Source organism: Eleutherodactylus coqui, chromosome 2, assembly GCF_035609145.1.
Source record: "Eleutherodactylus coqui strain aEleCoq1 chromosome 2, aEleCoq1.hap1, whole genome shotgun sequence".
In the NCBI taxonomy this organism is placed as follows: domain Eukaryota; kingdom Metazoa; phylum Chordata; class Amphibia; order Anura; family Eleutherodactylidae; genus Eleutherodactylus; species Eleutherodactylus coqui.
In genome coordinates this window covers 212,064,889-212,082,933 of record NC_089838.1, presented here as the reverse complement: position 1 = coordinate 212,082,933, position 18,045 = coordinate 212,064,889, and the positions used below count along the sequence as shown (strand labels likewise).

The following is an 18,045-nucleotide window of genomic DNA, read 5'->3' as shown; positions in this document are numbered from 1 at the left end:
GGGAGAGATGTCTGCGCATGGTGGTGGCCCTCTCAACCGGCGTCCATGGGAGTCACAGAAAAAGCTGAGCAGATAGGAGGACTCCTTCAAAGAAACGTGAACGAGATTTGTAAAAACGCTCCTTTTTTGGAGCGTTGCGTTCTTTTTTAAACCCTCCTCGCTCTCAAACTATCGCTGCAGTTTATTCTTTCATATTGACTCATAAACTCTGTTTTTCCCGCGTTCTCCCCAATTACAGTTTTTATAGAAATTGTTTGCAAGCGCCATTTCCGCAGGGCTCGAGGTAATGCGTGTTGGTGCTGCACTATGAACGCGCCGTCTGGACTTGGTTTTGAGGTAAAAAGAGAGAAATCTCCCCATAACTGTCCTGCACATTGCCACCTGTAATGCCCCCAGACACAACCTGCCTAGAATCCCCTCACAATCCCCACCGGCCGGGCACAGACCCCACTGAGCAAGTGGTGGACGAGCCCTGCGTGCCGGACACCCCGCTCATAAAGGTAGGCAGGCGGGACACCCAGTCTGTGAGGCGGGAGGGGACGGCTGTGTTGTGCTACGAGCATGGAGCGGGGAGGGACGCGCTGACATGAGGGGAGGGCTCGGCACAGGAGTGTAGTGTTACCAAGTTTCAAACAGCTGAAGAGGACACACAGCGAAGGCATAGATGGGGGTGGGGTGGCATAAAGACAGGAGATGTGTGTAGCCCTGGGCACTCCGCATACTGCCAGCCGGGTAGCATGGCGAAAGCCTGAACGGGGCACCGTGTGTTCTCTCCATCCAGACCGCACGCAGCCATCAGCAGAGAATGATAGAAGTGTACATCCCGTCAGTGGGGCACCAGGTGTACAAGGCTGACAAGACCCGCACGGTAGGTGCAGCCTGCGGCGGCGCTCTCTCCCCTGCCTAGGCTGTGAGAGCCCGGGCACCTGGTGGCGACCAGCTGGCGACTGCTCGGGTGCCCTTTGTCTGGTCCTTAGTACAAAGGAGTCGGACTGGTCTCGTGAATGCCTGGAGGAACCTGCGACTAGTCTTGTAGTCTCCTTACATCGGTCACTGTAAAAAGGGCTACATTCTTCTATAGACCCCGGGACCCTGCAGACCCTCACCCAGACCCCGGCAGACCCTCACCCAGACCCCGAGCCCCCGGCAGACCCTCACCCAGACCCCGAGCCCCCGGCAGACCCTCACCCAGACCCCGAGCCCCCGGCAGACCCTCACCCAGACCCCGAGCCCCCGGCAGACCCTCACCCAGACCCCGAGTCCCCGGCAGACCCTCACCCAGACCCCGGGACCTCCGCCCGGTACGTTCAGCTTGCCCTCTAGTGAATGATCTTGCAGTACATGGCATCACTCACAATGCAAACACATCGTTACTGATGATTTGGCAGGAGATGATTGCTGGGGCTCCTCATTAGTTAGTCTAGCCGTGATGGCTGCCTCTGTGCCCGGCCCGCAGGACGTTGTTGGTGTTTGTCGCAGCTGACAGTCCTCCTTGTCTGCCGGCTCTGTAATGTGAACTGCAGCCGACGGTCGCGGAGGGGCTAGACTGAGATCCGTGGGGTGTGCGGTGGTTTGGGGTCGGTCCCTACCATACTTGGTGTCTTCTGTTATAAGGGACATCAGGACATTCCCGATTCTTTCCTCCTGCGAGTTTACAACATAGTTTTTTTTCTATTCATCTGCATGGAAGTTCTCTTTGACAGGGTTTAAAAACTCTTTCCTCCCCCCCAGCAGGGTCTTCAGCATAGGATCTGCTTTTTGTGGACCCTGGGTGGCTGGATGTGGTTTCAGGCACTCTGCTGGTGTGTGCTGAGATCTGTCAGATCCGCTGCTGCGGTTTCTGATTTGGATTTCACCTCCTAGGGGCTTCTTCACATGATCATATCTTTCACAGGGGAGCTAGGCACACAAAAAGTACGCACTTAAAAACAGGTGGCTATTAGAACCAATGGTTTCCTATGGGAATATCAAATTCCTTCCTCCATTGGTTCTAATAGCCGTGTGCTTTTTAAGCACGTGATTTTTGCACACTTAGCTCCCCATGTAAAAGAGGCCTGAGATAAATGCGCACAAAACACTGCGAATAGAACTCATTGATTCTAATGGGCTTGTTCTCATAAGCCTATATTGGATGCGCATTTACTGCACGCAGAAAAAATAAAACCTGCTCTATCTTTCTGTATATTGCGCAGTAGAGGCCCGCATAGACGTCTATGGGAGGAGTGCAAATATGCAATGGGATGCGTGAGAAACAGCAAAACCGCGGAGAAAAGGACACATCTGGATCTCATTAGGCTAAATAGCCTTTTAATCCACAGAAGGGGTGTGTTGTATGTGAACTGCCCCGCGTGCGCAAATACGTTGAGCTGAGGTGAGCGTTTTTGTGCATACGCCTGTGTGAAGCTGTCCTAAGGCTAATTTCACACAGGAGAGTGTGATATTGGGCCATGAAACTAGGCGCGATATTGCGCTTGCCAACATGGGATGTCTCTGCGGATGCGAGGCGTTTTTGTGTTAATACCGTCTGCATCACTTTAGGGGAGTAGCGTTCCTCTGCCGCGGTGGAGGATCGCACAGTGTTTCCCATTGTTTTCCATGGGTAAACCTCGCATCACATCACACTCGCGTGTAACTCACATGCCATGCAATGCTGTTCCGGCCCCATTGAAAACAATTGCGGTGCACTGTGTTCCCGAGGGAATGCCTAAAGATAGGACATGACTCTTTTTTTACCCGCGATCCGATCGAAAAAGAATCACTCGTGTATGACCCCCATTTGAAATTGTCTTGTAACCCACAAATCTCACACGATTTTCTGAAAGCTTCCTAAAGGGTGGCTTCACACGAGCGTGTATTTGTGCGTGCATATGCGCGCACAAAAACGCACGTCTATTGCAAGCAATGCATTCCCTATAGTGTGTTCACATGTCCGTGCTTTACAGGCGTGGGCCTGCAAAGATAGGACGTGCGTGCACCATAGGGAATGCACACATTGTCTTCAATGGAGCCGCGGCTGCAAAACAAACATTTTAGTGTAAAAAGAAAAAAAAAGAATAATATTTCCCGTGGGGAATAAAGAATTCCCTACTGCAGCTGTCACAGATGACAGCTGCAGTAGCGGATCCAGCTGCCGGCATCCAGTAATTGTTTTTCAGGGAAGGGCTTTAGGTATAAGCCCTTCCCTGAAAAACAAGGCAAAATAGTGTAAAAAATAATAAACACCACATACTCACCTTCCTTCAGCTGTGGGGGCTCAGCTGCCTCCTCTCTGCGCTGTCCCAGGCTCTTCAAAGCAGTTCTTGAAACAGGTGGGGATTTAAAATCCCCGCCTGCTGAAAGAGCTGCTTCTGATTGGCTGAGTCGCTCAGCCAATTAAAGGCAGCTCTTGCCTGTCATTCATTCAGCGAGAGTGGCCTGTGATTGCCTGAGGTGCTCAGCCAATCACACACAGCTGCTTCCGATTGGCTGAGCACCTCAGCCAATCACAGGCCGCTCTCACTGAATGAATGACAGGCAAGAGCTGCCCTTTAATTGGCTGAGCGACTTGAAAAATGCAATTCTGGATGCAAAAACGATGCGTTTTTTCTTAAAAAATGCATTGCATCTATGCACTTGCAATTTTCATGCACATTAAAAAAATCGCAAGTGTTTCCAATAGTTTCAATGGTAAAAATCACACGAGTGCAATGCAATTTTTAGAAGCTCCCATAGGAAATAAAGGGCAATTCCTTATAAGGAATTCCATAAATAGGACAATGTTTCAGTCTCTTAGCATCGCTGCAAGAGAAAGGCTGCTCATGTGCACCTTAAAATCAATGTGTTATTAACACGCGCAAGTTCCATGCATAGTGCTATCGGATGGAACTCACTTGTGAAACTCGCCCATGTGAATACACCCAGATTTGGAGAGGTGAAAATTGCACTGAAAAGCTGCAGCATAAATTGATGTGGATTTAACATTTTTAAGTCATGTCAATTCCATGCTAATTGTTTTACACACTGTGTGGATAAGATTTGTTATATTCGCATGGCTTGTACTGTAAATGCTGCAAATTTTCTGTGTGGAAATTCTGTAAAATCCACAGCATTTATGTTAAATATGAGCATTTTCTGACAGTTACAGCGTTTATTGTACCTGTTCTACAGCCATGTTTTCTTCATACATGCCTGTGCCGCTCCTTCCCTCTGCAATACTTTGTATCGGTAAAGGTAAAGTCCCCTGGTGCAAGCACCGAGTCATGACTGGCTCCTCAAGTGACGTCACATTGTGACATTTTCTGGGCAGACTGTTTTTGCTGAGTGGTTTGCCATTGCCTTCCCCAGTCATCTTTTTTCCGCCAGAAAGCTGGGTACTCATTTTACCGACCTCAGAAGGATGGAAGGCTAAGTCAACCTTGAGCCGGCTACCTAAACCAAGTGGGGATTGAACCCGCAACCTTCAGGTCGTGAGTGAGAGCTTAGGACTGCAGTGGTGAACAAAGCTTTTCTCTCCTGCACAAAATGCTGTAAATGAACAGAAATCTATTGGTCTCTGATTCAGCAGTTTCATTAATGACCAGTTTGTTCAGGTCCTGTACAGGGGTGCCACTTTCAGGATTTTAAATGGAAATCCAGACTGGACCCCTGGGTGGAGGTCATAACAAGGTGTACCAGTAGATAATGACATACTGTTTTTTTCCACCACTGATCTACAGTACATGGAGCACCAAGTTCACACAGCAACTACTAAGACTGATAAAGTAGCTTGTCTGCGCATGTGCCAGGAGCCCACAGCGCAGGCACAAGATTTCAGTGGGAAGCATGGATGGCGCCAACTGTGTTATCAATATCACAAGGGGCTGAGGAGACAGACTTTGCTGAAAAAAATGCAGCTAGGGGAGGTGGTCCCGGCATGCCCACCAGACTACTTGGCTGCATTACAGAAATGTTAAAATTTTGATTATAAAGATATGCTTACATCAACATTTATAACAAAGACAGTGTGTGAAAGAGTGGGACAATACTAGAGTAGTGCTATAATATACCGTAGTAGTGCTATATAGTAATGCAATACTAGAGTAACGCTGTTAGGCCATTTCACAAAGGTGTATTTTACAGCGGTTTAGTGGGAGTTTCAAACGTCCGCTAAAGACGATGTACAGAGCCTCCATTAATTGCAATGGGGCTTCTCAGATGAGCGTTTCAGCACGAGGTTTCTAATGCCGCGCTAAATGAAGGCTGTCTGTTCTATTTTAGTAAGTTGTAGCACTTTTTAACGCCCCCCCATCACCCATTGCAATGATGGAGTGCATGGAAAACGCTGTTGAGTGCTTTTGAAAATGCCATTCTAAAACACAGCAAAACGCTGCGTTAAAAAATGTGTCGTTTTCCGAACACCCGTGGGAGAGTGGCCTTATTGGTTTAATTTACAGAAAACTGGTGACGGGTTCCCTTAAAAGAAAACCAACGAAGAGGTGCGGTAAGGAAGAGAATAGTTTCCATCATACAGTCTGAGACAATGTGGTGACTTTGGCACTTCTGCCTGTCTACCTCGTCTGGTTCTAAGCTGTTTATATTTAGGACATTCATAATTAACTTCCCTCATTGTCTTATGTTTCTTGTGCACTGTCCATGGTGCATCTTCTTTGCCTTTAAAAAAGTGAATTCTGCAAATGACATCTCAAGGGCACGTTGGGTCATCTGTAGACTTTGGGCCCAGCGCAGATGGGCTGGAGCAGAAGCAGCGGAAGTCTCTGCTCCGATTTCTGTGCACTTGTAACTGCAGGCACGGCACACCTTGGTATAAATGAGAGCCAAGCTTGCAATTATAGGTGCCAACCACTACAGAGAGACCTCCGCTGCTTCCGCTCCGACCCCTGTGCAATTGCATTGCTGTCAGCGGGCGCACAATCAGCTGATCGGTCGGGGTCCAGAGCGAGGAACCCTAGCCGATCAACTGTTGATGAACTATCCTGAGGATAAGTCATCAATAGTATTTTCCCTAGAAAACCCCTTTAATCTTTGCCCAAAGCTGCAGTAACGCCTATCTGTGCCTCCATGCTGTATATGGCCACGTCTTATTCTGCAGAGCTAATAAGATGAATAGATGGTATTTGCACTTCTTCTCCTGGGGAAAAACCTTTTATAGAAGATGTAATATCAACCTTTTCCAGTTGTCACTTTTGGGTAGCTGCCAGGGGAGAACGTGATGTAATTAAAGAACCTACAACTTGACAGAAGAGAGGCGGCTTTGTGTTTGCTGATTTGTAGAGATCCTAGTTCTGCCATTTCTAACCTCTGCTGCCTGGCGTTAAGGATCCAATATTTTTTTACTCTTTTCTCATGGCAAACTCCTTTTCTTCTCTTTTTGCATTAACTTGATACCAATGCATGCCAGCCAGTGAGCACATAAGTCATCCAGATTGCTTTGATGTTAATGGATTTAATTTCCATGAGATTGACTATTGTAGCAGAAACAGATGGGAAATCACAGCCGTGCCAAGTGCAGTGACTCATAAGCATTCAGGGGTGCTGACAGGGAAGTTCAACCTTGGTGCGGCACCTTTTTGTGGCTTGTAAAAATATACGGTATTTGTGAGGGTACGTTTACAAGGGTCATTTTCCCACACACATTGATAAATGCATAGAGAGTGCAAGGGCAAACAAACCAATGTTTTTAGTGGATGCATTTACATGTGATTTTTCTCCAGCAGCGATGGAAGGAGAAGCAATAAAACCGAAAAATTGCAGCATTTTTGGGTGATTCTATTGAAGAATAGCCCATTCTTCGCTATGGGAGCAGAAAAAAATTGCATTGTGCTCACATGTACATGCAGATTTTATGCCAGTGAAAATTGCAAGTGCAGCGATGCGAGTACAATGTAAGTTCCTCGCAAGAAGCAATACACTTACATAAAAATTGGGTGAGTTTTCTCGCCCATGTAAATGCATTACTGGCTTTACATAGGCTTAAGCGTATTTGCTCGATGGGCGTTGTGTTGTTGTGTGCATTTGTGCGTATTTAGCTGTATTTTATGCACGTGCATGCCCAGCATATTTGCACACTCCTATTGATTTCAATGGGCAATTAAGTTTAATATGTGCTATTTTCGTGTGCAATATGCATGAAAATAGGACATACTGCGGTGATTTTTGGGGAACCAAAATGTGTCCCTTGTAGTAACATGATAAAACAGCAAGCTATATTCTCCCTTGGCTGTAGTGTCTACCATTAATTTAAGACCACACACATTTTACAAATGAAATTGGAGAACATTGAAGTTCATTCTGAAGGGCTCACTCACACGGGTGTATGGGGGCTGTGAGTTATGTTCATATTTTTTACACATGCAACATGCATACTTACTGCATATTTTAAGACCCCACAGCATGCAATAAGAAAGAAACCACAAAAATAAGGAGGGCAGCACCCTGAAGATTTTGTATATATTTCCAACAAGAAAAAATGAATAAGTATGTGTTCAGACTCACCTGGCAACGGACGCTATGTTAAGCCAATGGAGGGGACAGGGGAGCGCGAGGAGAGAACTCCAGCCGCCCCACTGTGAGCCAGCAACACTAGCTCCTGTGCAGCAGCATGGGAGCTAGCATGTGCAGGAAAAGAGTGTCGTGCATCGTGTGCCTGACTTTCGGCCACTGTAAAAGGGCCTTAAGGAACTCATAGTAAAGGCCCATTTACATGCAAAGATAATCGTTCAAAAGATAGGTTGATAATGCCCATTAGCAGCTTATCACCTTCATTTACATGTAAGTGAGCCTCCAGGACCTGTATGCAGAGAACAGCAGGAGGTCCTTTGTTCTGCCACAGGGCTGCAAGCTGAATACAATGAAATCAGCGCTCCCGTGGAGAATACAGCACCATGGACAGCAAACACAGCATGCGGTCTGTGTTATCTTCTCTCCGGCTAAACGATGGATTTTATGCTCACCTAAAAATCATCGTTCAGCCGAAGAGTGAAAGATGAGAGCATTTACACAGAACAATTATCGCTCAAACGATGGCTTTTGAGCGAATTTTGAGCGATAATCGTTGCATGTAAATGGGCCTTTTGTTACATGCTGATATAATTTGTATATATTGACTGTTCTTTGTATTTTTTTGTATTGATTGTCTGCTTGAAAAGGGCTTTTTTGCCGAAATGCGTTGCAGTCTGCCCTTATTAATCTATTAAAAGGATATTTATGTACGTATTTGGAATTACTCTATTGCCTTCCTACACTTTGTGTATGGTTGGATTATTGGGAAGGACTGTCTCTCAGTATACAGTGCCTTGCATCTTTTTCTCTATATCACATTATTGTGAATAGAAAGGATCTATTAACACTATGAATTTGTCCTGCAAGAGTGCCGAAGAACATATATATAATATACGCATAACCTATTTTTGGCTTTACACAGCATGCAACGGCGCGGAGTATGCACGTGAAAAAAACGCATGCCTGAGAGGTCCAATATATATCGATGGTCTTTTAGGACTATATACCTGTGTGAATGAGCCGTAAAGATTTCGTTGTTCAGTGTAATTTCTTTCTCCCAGTTGAGATTAGAACCACAATGCACTGCATTCAGTAATGTGACTTCTGCCCTGGATTAACTTGTATTTATGAAGGGCTGGGACTTGCAATATATTTGTGCAAAATTTTGCTATGTAGATAGCACACTTCCCGCGCTCAGATCAGGTTACATCTCCAATTCAAAAAGCCATTTCCATATACTGTGTCATATGCACATTGTATGTTTAACCCCTTAAGGACTCGGCCCTTTTTGTCATTTTCGTTTTTTCCTCCCCACTTTCAAAACATATCTCTTTTATTTATTCACTAGCTGATTACCTGGCGTTGCCCGTGTATTTTATTTTTAGACATGAAAAAAATTTAAATATGCGTGTGTGTGTATATATATGTCTGTCTGTACTGATTAATTATATTAGTATATAAGGAGGAAGAGGCCATCTGTGTAATATGTTAGTATATGAGGAGGAGGTAGTCTGTATAATATCTCACTGCATGAGGAGGAGGTCGTCTGTGTGATAGCTTACTGCATGACCAGGAGGTCGTCTGTGTAATATATAAGTATATGAGGAGGTAGTCTGTATAATATCTTACTGCATGAGGAGGAGGTCGTCTGTGTAATATATTGGTATATGAGGAGGAGGTCGTCTGTGTAATATCTTACTGCATGAGGAGGAGGTCGTCTATGTAATATATTGGTATATGAGGAGGAGGTCGTCTGTGTAATATCATACTGCATGAGGAGGAGGTCGTATGTGTAATATATTAGTATATGAGGAGGAGGTCGTCTATGCAATATATTACTGCATGAGGAGGAGGTCATCTGTGTGATATCTTACTGCATGAGGAGGGGGTCGTCTGTGTAACATATTGGTATATGAGGAGGTCATCTATGTTAATATTGTGTGTTAATTTATTGTTATGAGGAGGAGGTCGTCTGTGTAATATATTGGTATATGAGGAGGAGGTTGGGTAATATATTGGTATATGGGGAGGAGGTTGTCTCGGTAATATATTGGTATATGAGGAGGAGGTCGTCTGTGTAATATCTTACTGCATGAGGAGGAGGTCGTCTGTGTAATATATTGGTATACGAAGAGAAGGTTGTCGATGCAATATATTACTGCATGAGGAGGAGGTCGTCTGTGTAATATATTGGCATATGAGGAGGAGGTTGTCTGGGTAATATATTGGTATATGAGGAGGAGGTTGTCTGGGTAATATATTGGTATATGAGGAGGTTTTCTAAGTAATATATTGGTATATGAGGAGGCCGTCTGTGTAATATATTGGTATATGAGGAGGAGGTCATTTTGTGTAATATATATTGGTATATAAGGAGGAGGTTGGGTAATATATTGGTATATAAGGAGGAGGTTGTCTGGGTAATATATTGGTATATGAGGAGGAGGTTTTCTGGGTAATATATTGGTATATGAGGAGGTTGTCTGTGTAATATATTGGTATATGAGGAGGAGGAGGAAGCTGTCTTTGTAAGATATTACCATCTGAGGAGCAGGACGTCTGTGTAATACTGGCGTAATTAAAAATCAAAAACTCACCGACTTCTCCTGTACTTTTTGTTGCCAATAGCAACCAATCACAGCTCACCTTTCACTTGTTATACTGCTGAGGTAAAATGAAAGCTGCGCTGTGATTGGTTGCTATGGGCAACACAGATTTCCTTTTGGATAGCTTTCATAAGAGTGGCTGCTGGGTTCATTTCTATGTGATACATAGTGGCTTACTGCTGGTGGGAAGCTGTGTGGTAGTTGGAGCAGAGGAGGAGGTTGTCTGTGTAACATATTATTATCTGAGGAGCAGGAGGTCTGTGTAATTAATATATTAGTATTTGAAGAGGAGCAGGTTGTCTGTATCATAGCTTAGTGTATGATGAGGAGGATGTTGTCTGTGTAATATAAGACTGTGAAATAAAAACCATCTGCTCAACTTCAATTCCGGCATTCCCCCCCTCCCCACCAGGGGTAGTCGGGCTGTGTTATCCCTACCAAATTTGTCCCCATGGGATGAGTTATATATGTACCAAGTTTGGTTGAAATTGCTCCAGGCGTTCATGAGTTATGGGGGCACATTTTATAGATAGATAGATAGATATAGATTGACGTAGCTGTCTCAGAACTTGCTTTTTGCTAGACAAGTTGTATTTTTAAGGTTACTGTGTAATGTACTGAAAAACCTTTAAAAATCTAAGTGGAGTAAAATGGAAAAAAACAAAATTCCACAAATTTTTTTTTTTTTGTGGGTTGGGGGAATGGGGGATCTTGTTTTTGTGGTGTACACACTGCGGCAAGAATGACATCCCTTTATTCTGTAGGTCAGTACACTTACAACAATACGAAATTTATATAGTTTTACTTTTGCTCTACTATAAAAAAAATTATATCTCTGGAAAAACATAAAATTATTTTCTGCCGCCATCTTCTGACAGCCATAACTTTTTCTCACAACGAACATATCTCGGCTGAGTTTTTTCATGGTACCGGCCTAACATGGAGATTTTTATGTGGATTTCAACCCCTCATTTGAAGAGGTGAAATCCACGCTGAAAATTCACACCATAAAATTCACATGTTGGGGATTTAAAATCCACTTGTCAGTTCACGCTGCAAAATGTGGATAAGATTTAGGCTGGGTTCCCACGGGACGGAAATCTTGTGAAAATCTCGCGGCTTGGCTGAGCCGAAAAGCCGCGAAATTTCCGCAGGAGAGCTGCAGCTTCAAAACCCATGGCATTTCGCCGCAGAGAGGAGGACGCAATGGAAAAAAAAAGAATTGAGATGCTACGGCTGTCAATTCCTCGCCGCATCACCGGTTCTGCCCGGCTTTGCGGCGACTGATTGGCCGCCCCGTATGAACGAGAGTTTTGCAAAATCTCATTCACATGGATGGCTAATCCCGGGATTAAGAGCCGCGGGCAGATTTGCGCACAGAAATTCTGCACAGAATTTCCACGGCAAATCCGTCCCATGGGAACCCAGCCTAATAGGAATCTCATCCACAATACTGGATCTCTAATCTGTGGGACCTCTCACATGGGACGGAATATTGTGCAACACGGGCGCAAATGTGAATTTGGCTTTGGCTCAAAAGCTACATGTGTGATTCCAGCCTCGGAGACTTAGCAGTGTTTCATTACTTTATAAAAGTTAGTACTATGGTTATGGAGATTACCCAAGGAGAACACTTATGTGGATCTGATGTGATGTTGAGTTTTCTATTTTCTTTTGGTCATGTTTAGAGAAGTCTAATTTTCAAAAATTCTATATGCTTTGTTATACAGGATTTGGGTGTGGAGCTTGTTTTTGTTCACCAAGAGCAAAACAATCAGCGTTCAGGTCAGTCACATGATGTGACCTTAGATCAAATGTCAAAAGTTAGAACAGGAAAGAACATGTTTTAATTCCACAAGCTTGCCACTTGAGCATGTCATATCTGTATAATGAGATTTGTATTATGTTTTGCCTCTTTATTATTTAGAATTATAACTAGGAAAGAGGAATACAAAAAGGCCTCATGTCCACAGGGGAAAATCAGGCCCGCAGCGGATTCTTCATGCAGAATCCCGCAGCGGATCCCTCCTTTCCTGGGACATGAGGCTAAAAAGTAAGCATTACTTACCTGTCCGGACGCTGCGGATCTGCCCTCCGTCGCGGCCGGATCTTCTTTCTTCGGCCCGGCGGATGTGCTCAGCATGCCGGCAGCCTACCGCGCGCATGCGCCATGCACTCCATTTTTTTTAACCCCTGCTCTCCCACGCTCCTGCGCCGGAGAGCAGGAATTCTGCTGCGGGTGTGTCGCGGATTCGGATGGCTTCCATAGGCTTCAATAGAAGCCTGCGGGAGACCCGCACTAAAATGGAGCATGCTACGGGTGGTTTCCCGCACACGCAATCTGCGCCTCAAGGGAAAATGACATCTGCAGGTATTTAATTACCTGCGGGTGTCCAATGCATCCCTATGTGGCGCGCAGATCACGCGTGCGGGTGACCCGCTGCGGATCTGTCCCCGTGGACATGAGGCCAAAGGGAGGGAGAGGGGGAGTATAGTAAATACATTGACAGTTCTAGACAATCATCTCTGCCAGTTTAAATGTGACAGTCTGTTATCTATTCTATTGTACTATTGTAAAGAACAACTTAAATGTTAAAGGGAACCTGTCACCACCATTTCACCTCTGAACTAACTGCATTGGCTGTCAGGGGAGGAAAAATCAATCACAACTACCAGTAACATACTCTCTTTTTCCCAATAAGCCCTTGTACCTCTGAAATTAGGTTATAAAGTTATCCTGTGCTGTTTGCAAATCAGCATCTGGCTGAGAAGTGTCATGCTGATTCATGAGCTGTGGAGCTAACCACGCCCTCTTTCTCTGGATAGTCATCATACATGAAACCCTAAGGCCTCATGCCCACGGCCGTGGTGGACTCCGCCAGCGGAATATTACAGCGGAGTCCAACATGGCGCACCACAAAGAACCCATACTCACCTCTCCGGATCTGCCTTGAGAGTCCCGTCCAGCGAGCCGGCACGCATGCACAGTGCAGCGCATGACGCCCCGGCGGTGATGCGTGATGGAAGGCTTCAATTGACTACAATGGAAGCCAGCCACATGTTTTTCCGCTGCAATTATAACCTCAGAAGAATTACATAGCATGAACATTGTAAGGAAAAAAGCTATGAAGTTCAATAGAACATAATATCTGCGGGATAACGCCGTGGATTTCCACCGCGTAAAACGCAGCAGAAATCCGTCTGTGGGAATAAGGCCTAAGGCTGGGTTCACACGGGGCGGAATTGCCGGGGGAATTCCTGTGTAGACTTTCCGCAAGGAAATTCTGCTGGCATTTTTAAACCCGAGACTAAGCGGCAAAGTGGATGAGATTTTCAAAAATCTCACCCACATGCTGCGGACAAGCCACGCGGAAACGGACATGTGTTGTGGGATTCAAATCCGTGACATGTCAGTTGTATTGCATTTTCCGCTGTGGGCTCTCTTCTCTCTATGGGGAGAGATTTCTGCAGGGGAATACAGGCAGACAAGCCACTTCAAACCCACGCCGCTTTAGAAGCAGCTGTTCCACTTTGTAAATCTTGCAGAATCTCTGTGTGCTCCCGCTGTAGACATTCTGTGTGCTTTCCACTGGATTTCTGTCCCGTGAGGACCCAGTCTACTGTCACACGGGCGAGTGCAATTTTCGGCCATGAATCCCGCCCCCATATTGCGCTCCCCAGCAAATGTAAATTCCCCAGGGATGTGAGACGTTTTCAGGTGAAAACAGCCTCCCATCACAGCCGCGGCAGAGGATAGCGGAGTTTCTCCCATTGCTTTCAGTGGGAGACCTCACATTGCATTGTTTGCACTTAGCACAACGTGCGATGCTGCCGCCGACCGTATTGAAATAAAACGAGCGGTTCGATGTGACAGCACACACAAGATAGAGCATGCCGTGATTTGTTTCCTGCATCGGATTGCGGTGCCATGCGGGAAAACATCGCTCATGTGTGTGAACCTGTGCGGTGTGAGCACGTCGGAGCGGCCCCTTCAGCGGGACAGAAGAAGCAGACTGCGCAAGCGTGTCTTATCCAGGCAGAAGAAGGCTTTGGTCGGCGCCATGGAGACGGGGATGCCAACACCAGAGGGGGTAAGTATATAACTTCTGTATGGCCAATATTTAATGCACGATGTATATTACAAAGTGCATTAATATGGCCATACAGAAGTGCTTAACCCCACTTGCTTTCGCGGGACAACCCCTTTAATGGTTGACCAAGGCTGAAATTGTGATCATAGGTAACCAGCTAACTAGTGTGGCACTAGTACAGTCACATGAACTCTGCACTGTACCAAAGTACACACATTGTAAAAAAAAAAAACTCGAGCACCTAGAAGGAGTAGTTGGAATCGAAGAAAACTTTCTCTGTGTGATTGTAATGTTGATATAACTACATGATTACACTGTCATAGAAAAGGAATAATTTATAGTGGAAGGTTGAACACTTGAAGGGAGGCTCTAGTACCCTGTTGTACCACCTCTAGCTTGGATACAAGATGTGTTACAGGTGGGCATGGAGGCTCTAGTACCCTTTTGTACCACCTTTAGCTTGCATACAAGATGTAATACAGGTTCCGTATGGTACCCTGCGGCATATCGGTCCACATTTTCTGTAACTGAGCTCCTAGGTCGTGCAAACTTGTAAGCTGTTAATGTTGGCATCTCAGATGCTCCCATACATCTTCTGTTGGTGATAAATCTGGTGACCAGGCAGCCACAGAAGTGTGATAATGTTATGGAGACATCCCTGTGGCCCCCTTGTGTGTGCGGCCCAGCATTATCCTGCTGGGAAATGCCTCTTGGAAGCCGCCATGAGAGGAACACATGTGGCTGCAGGATGTCCTCAACATATCACTGAGCTGTCATTGTCCCCTGTACCACTACTAGGGGTGACTATCGTATGTGTTGACCCCCCGATGGGGGCAGTGTGCGACTCCACAGCACAGGCAGGATTGAGGCACTCACCCCAGGTCTCCAGACAAGAAAAACATGGCCATTGTCTATGCCCAAACTAAACCTGGATTCGTCATCGAAGACAACGATGTTCCACTCCATAGCAGTCCAGATTTGTCCACAACATCACTATAAACAGAGGCGACTGTGTGTGGGTGTAGAAGTCAGTACATGTAATGGGTGCTGTGAGACCAAATGTCCCTCAGCGAAGCGCCTGGAAATGTTTCTGATAGACACAGGAGCCTATAACAATGGTGCCACCTGTCTCTGGATGGTGGCCAAAAAAAAAAAATGTTTGTGCTATCAGACGATCCTCTCTACAAGTGGTCTATCGAGGGCTTCCTTAACATGGTTGCCTTGTGTGCATTTACTCACACATCCACTGCTTCCAACACATCCTAAGAGTCTGGTCAGAATGGCTTAGGCGGCCGGTAATTTGTTGATACAACCATCCAGTTTCTCACATTCCAATAACGTGCCCCTCTCAGACTCTGCTAACTAGGCGAGATCTCTTTGATTACATTGTAGTGGCGTCTACTGGGCCACAAGCTCTACACAAGTGGAAAAAGAGGTCACTACACTCAAGTAACCTCTGAGAGCCTTTTTATAGGCCAAGAGGGAACCACTTTTAGGGCCTCAGGTGGCAAGACCGTTCATCTAATCACACCACAACTCTAAGAACTTGCATATCTGAGATATAACTGCATGCTGAATTTTGCAGTAAAACGACAACTCTTCCTAGGTGCTAGATTTACTTTTTTTGACAGAGTGTAATGTAGTTCTAATATACAGTACTAAAGTTTAGGTTGCTGTATCCCCTCCCTAGTATCACAGCTCCTTCCCCTAGTTATTAAATCAAAATGCTGTGGCTGTATGACTGTTGTATAAAGCAGATCTGAAAAAGATGCTAACATGCAAATGACTGTCTGTTGACAGTATTCAACACTTCATACCAATCCCTGCTATTGATGGGTGATATAAAGACCAGTGTAAATATGTCTTTTTTCTGTTCACAGTGTTGGCTTGCCCCCAACTAGGTGCTTACGTGATATCGGAAAGACCAATGCCCGCAGCAGAGCAAGTCACTGCACATGCTCCTAGTCCTGGATATGCAGTGCAAACAGGAGCTGAAGATGTCAGTCATTCAGCAATTGGTGGAGGTTTTGGAGGACAGACGGGAGGGACTCTGCACAAGTCCAAGGCTGTGGATAGCCCAATGAGTGGTTTGGAACTTATTTGTATGTTGCGTAGGCCGGGGACAAAGGGTGATTCCAGGAGCATGGCTACACTTTGAACAGAAAAAAAGGTGGACTTCTATTGGTCTTCATATCACCCACCAATAGTCGGGATTAGTTTAGGGTGTTAAAAACTGATGGCAGACTTCCTTTAGCTGACAGTTTTGCAGTGTCTTGTCACATATATCAATGGATTTGTAAGGGGGATGAAAAAGTTAACCTAGTGAAGTCGAGTAAATATTGTACTTGCTAGAGTTATTTAAAGGGGTGATGTGCTTAGGATACTGCTGTTTATTGGGGAATGCTGATATGATATTCTGTAGTGAAAGAGGATTATCGCATAACTGCTAGGGTTATTGTGCATTGCTAATGGCTGTTATCCAACTGATTTATGTAACAGTCTGTGGATATTGTGTGAGTGGTCTCAATCGCAGTCACTGTGGCCATTTTGAAGGTTTGCATAACTGGGTGTCATGCTGGGGCGGATGTGCAAGGTAGTGCCTGTGTTTAGTGTAAAAGGTAGGAGTCACATGTAAGTTGTGGTTGTGTTGGCCATGGTGGTGAAGTGAGCAGCAAGTATGAGAGGTTGGAGCAAGGTTTGGTGTGGCCTGAGTCATGAGCAACCAGAGAAGACCTGGATCCTTGTTGTGGAAAACTTTGGGTGCTGCTTGAGAGTATTAGCTGTGGGAAATGCTGGAGCCTCCTGGTCAGAGTTCAGAATGCCTAGTCAGCTGAGCCACCATAGCTATGGGTCATAGCTATCGGTCATGGAGCTGCTGTATTGCTGAGACAGTGGAAGTCCTGCATAAAGAGACTGTGAGTGCACACTACTGAGAGGCCTGCTAAGTAGTTAAACAGACTGGAAGTAAACTTAAAAGACTGAGATTTGTTTCTGCCTGCTCTGACAAGCCAAGAAGTCGTCATTGGGTAGTACAATCAGTATTGCCAAGTGTTGAAACTGTGTTGCATAATTCTGCAACTGTGTGCCAAGTTAAAGAAACAGTATGGGTAATTAAGCTGTTAAGTAACAATTGTTCTGTTTACCACAATATCTACACTGACTCTTAATCCACCTGCACCCCCACAAACCATTAATTAAAACTCTTTCTTTGGCCTAATGCACATGGGCGTATTTGCTGCGGGATCCGGAGCTCTGGATCCCGCAGCAAATACCGCCTATAGGACATGCATTGAAAAATGCATTTCCATGCCCATGAGTGGAAATCAACTGCAATATTCCGCTCGCTGCGTGAAAATCACAGCATGTCCTATTTATGTGCGAGCCTCGCACAGGCTCGCACGACCGTGTCATTGGTGATGTGCTGGCTATGCACTGCGTGTGCACGGCTGTGCGCCAGCCGGGACATTCACAGCGCAGAGTGAAGACGCCGGACAGGTAAGCCGGGTGTCACTGGAGGGGCACAGGGTCGCATCCAGCTGTAGTTGGAATCTGACCCGGCCGTCTGCATTTATTGCTATGCAACAGCTGTGATTAATGCTCACTACCTACAATGAGGAAACACAGTAGTGCAGTAACAATGTATCTGCTGATATTTTTGTTTATTAACACCGTCCCGGATCCACCGCTGAAGCTATACACTTCTGTTTCCAGATGATATCAGCATATTGGTCCACACAAATCTATATGGGTGATGCTAGGGATAGATGTTTACATCGGGCTGCTTTTTTTCTGGGCAACTTTTCATTCTTTAGATAAATGGAAGGGTGTTAAAAGAGCAAAAATACCATATAAAACAACCTTTTTTATGCTGT

General features: G+C 45.5%; 1 protein-coding gene across 2 annotated transcripts in view; it reads left to right on the top strand.

Annotated features, from left to right (window-relative positions):
• Positions 1–619: 619 nt before the first annotated feature.
• The window catches only part of SNX22 (sorting nexin 22), a 51,026-nt gene continuing 33,600 nt past the window's right edge, over positions 620–18,045 (top strand). For both annotated transcript variants that reach the window (XM_066592434.1, XM_066592433.1), the window contains exon 1: positions 620–868. In XM_066592434.1, the coding sequence (XP_066448531.1) occupies positions 806–868 (63 nt within the window). In that variant the 5' untranslated portion in view covers positions 620–805. The remainder of the gene's footprint in view (positions 869–18,045) is intronic.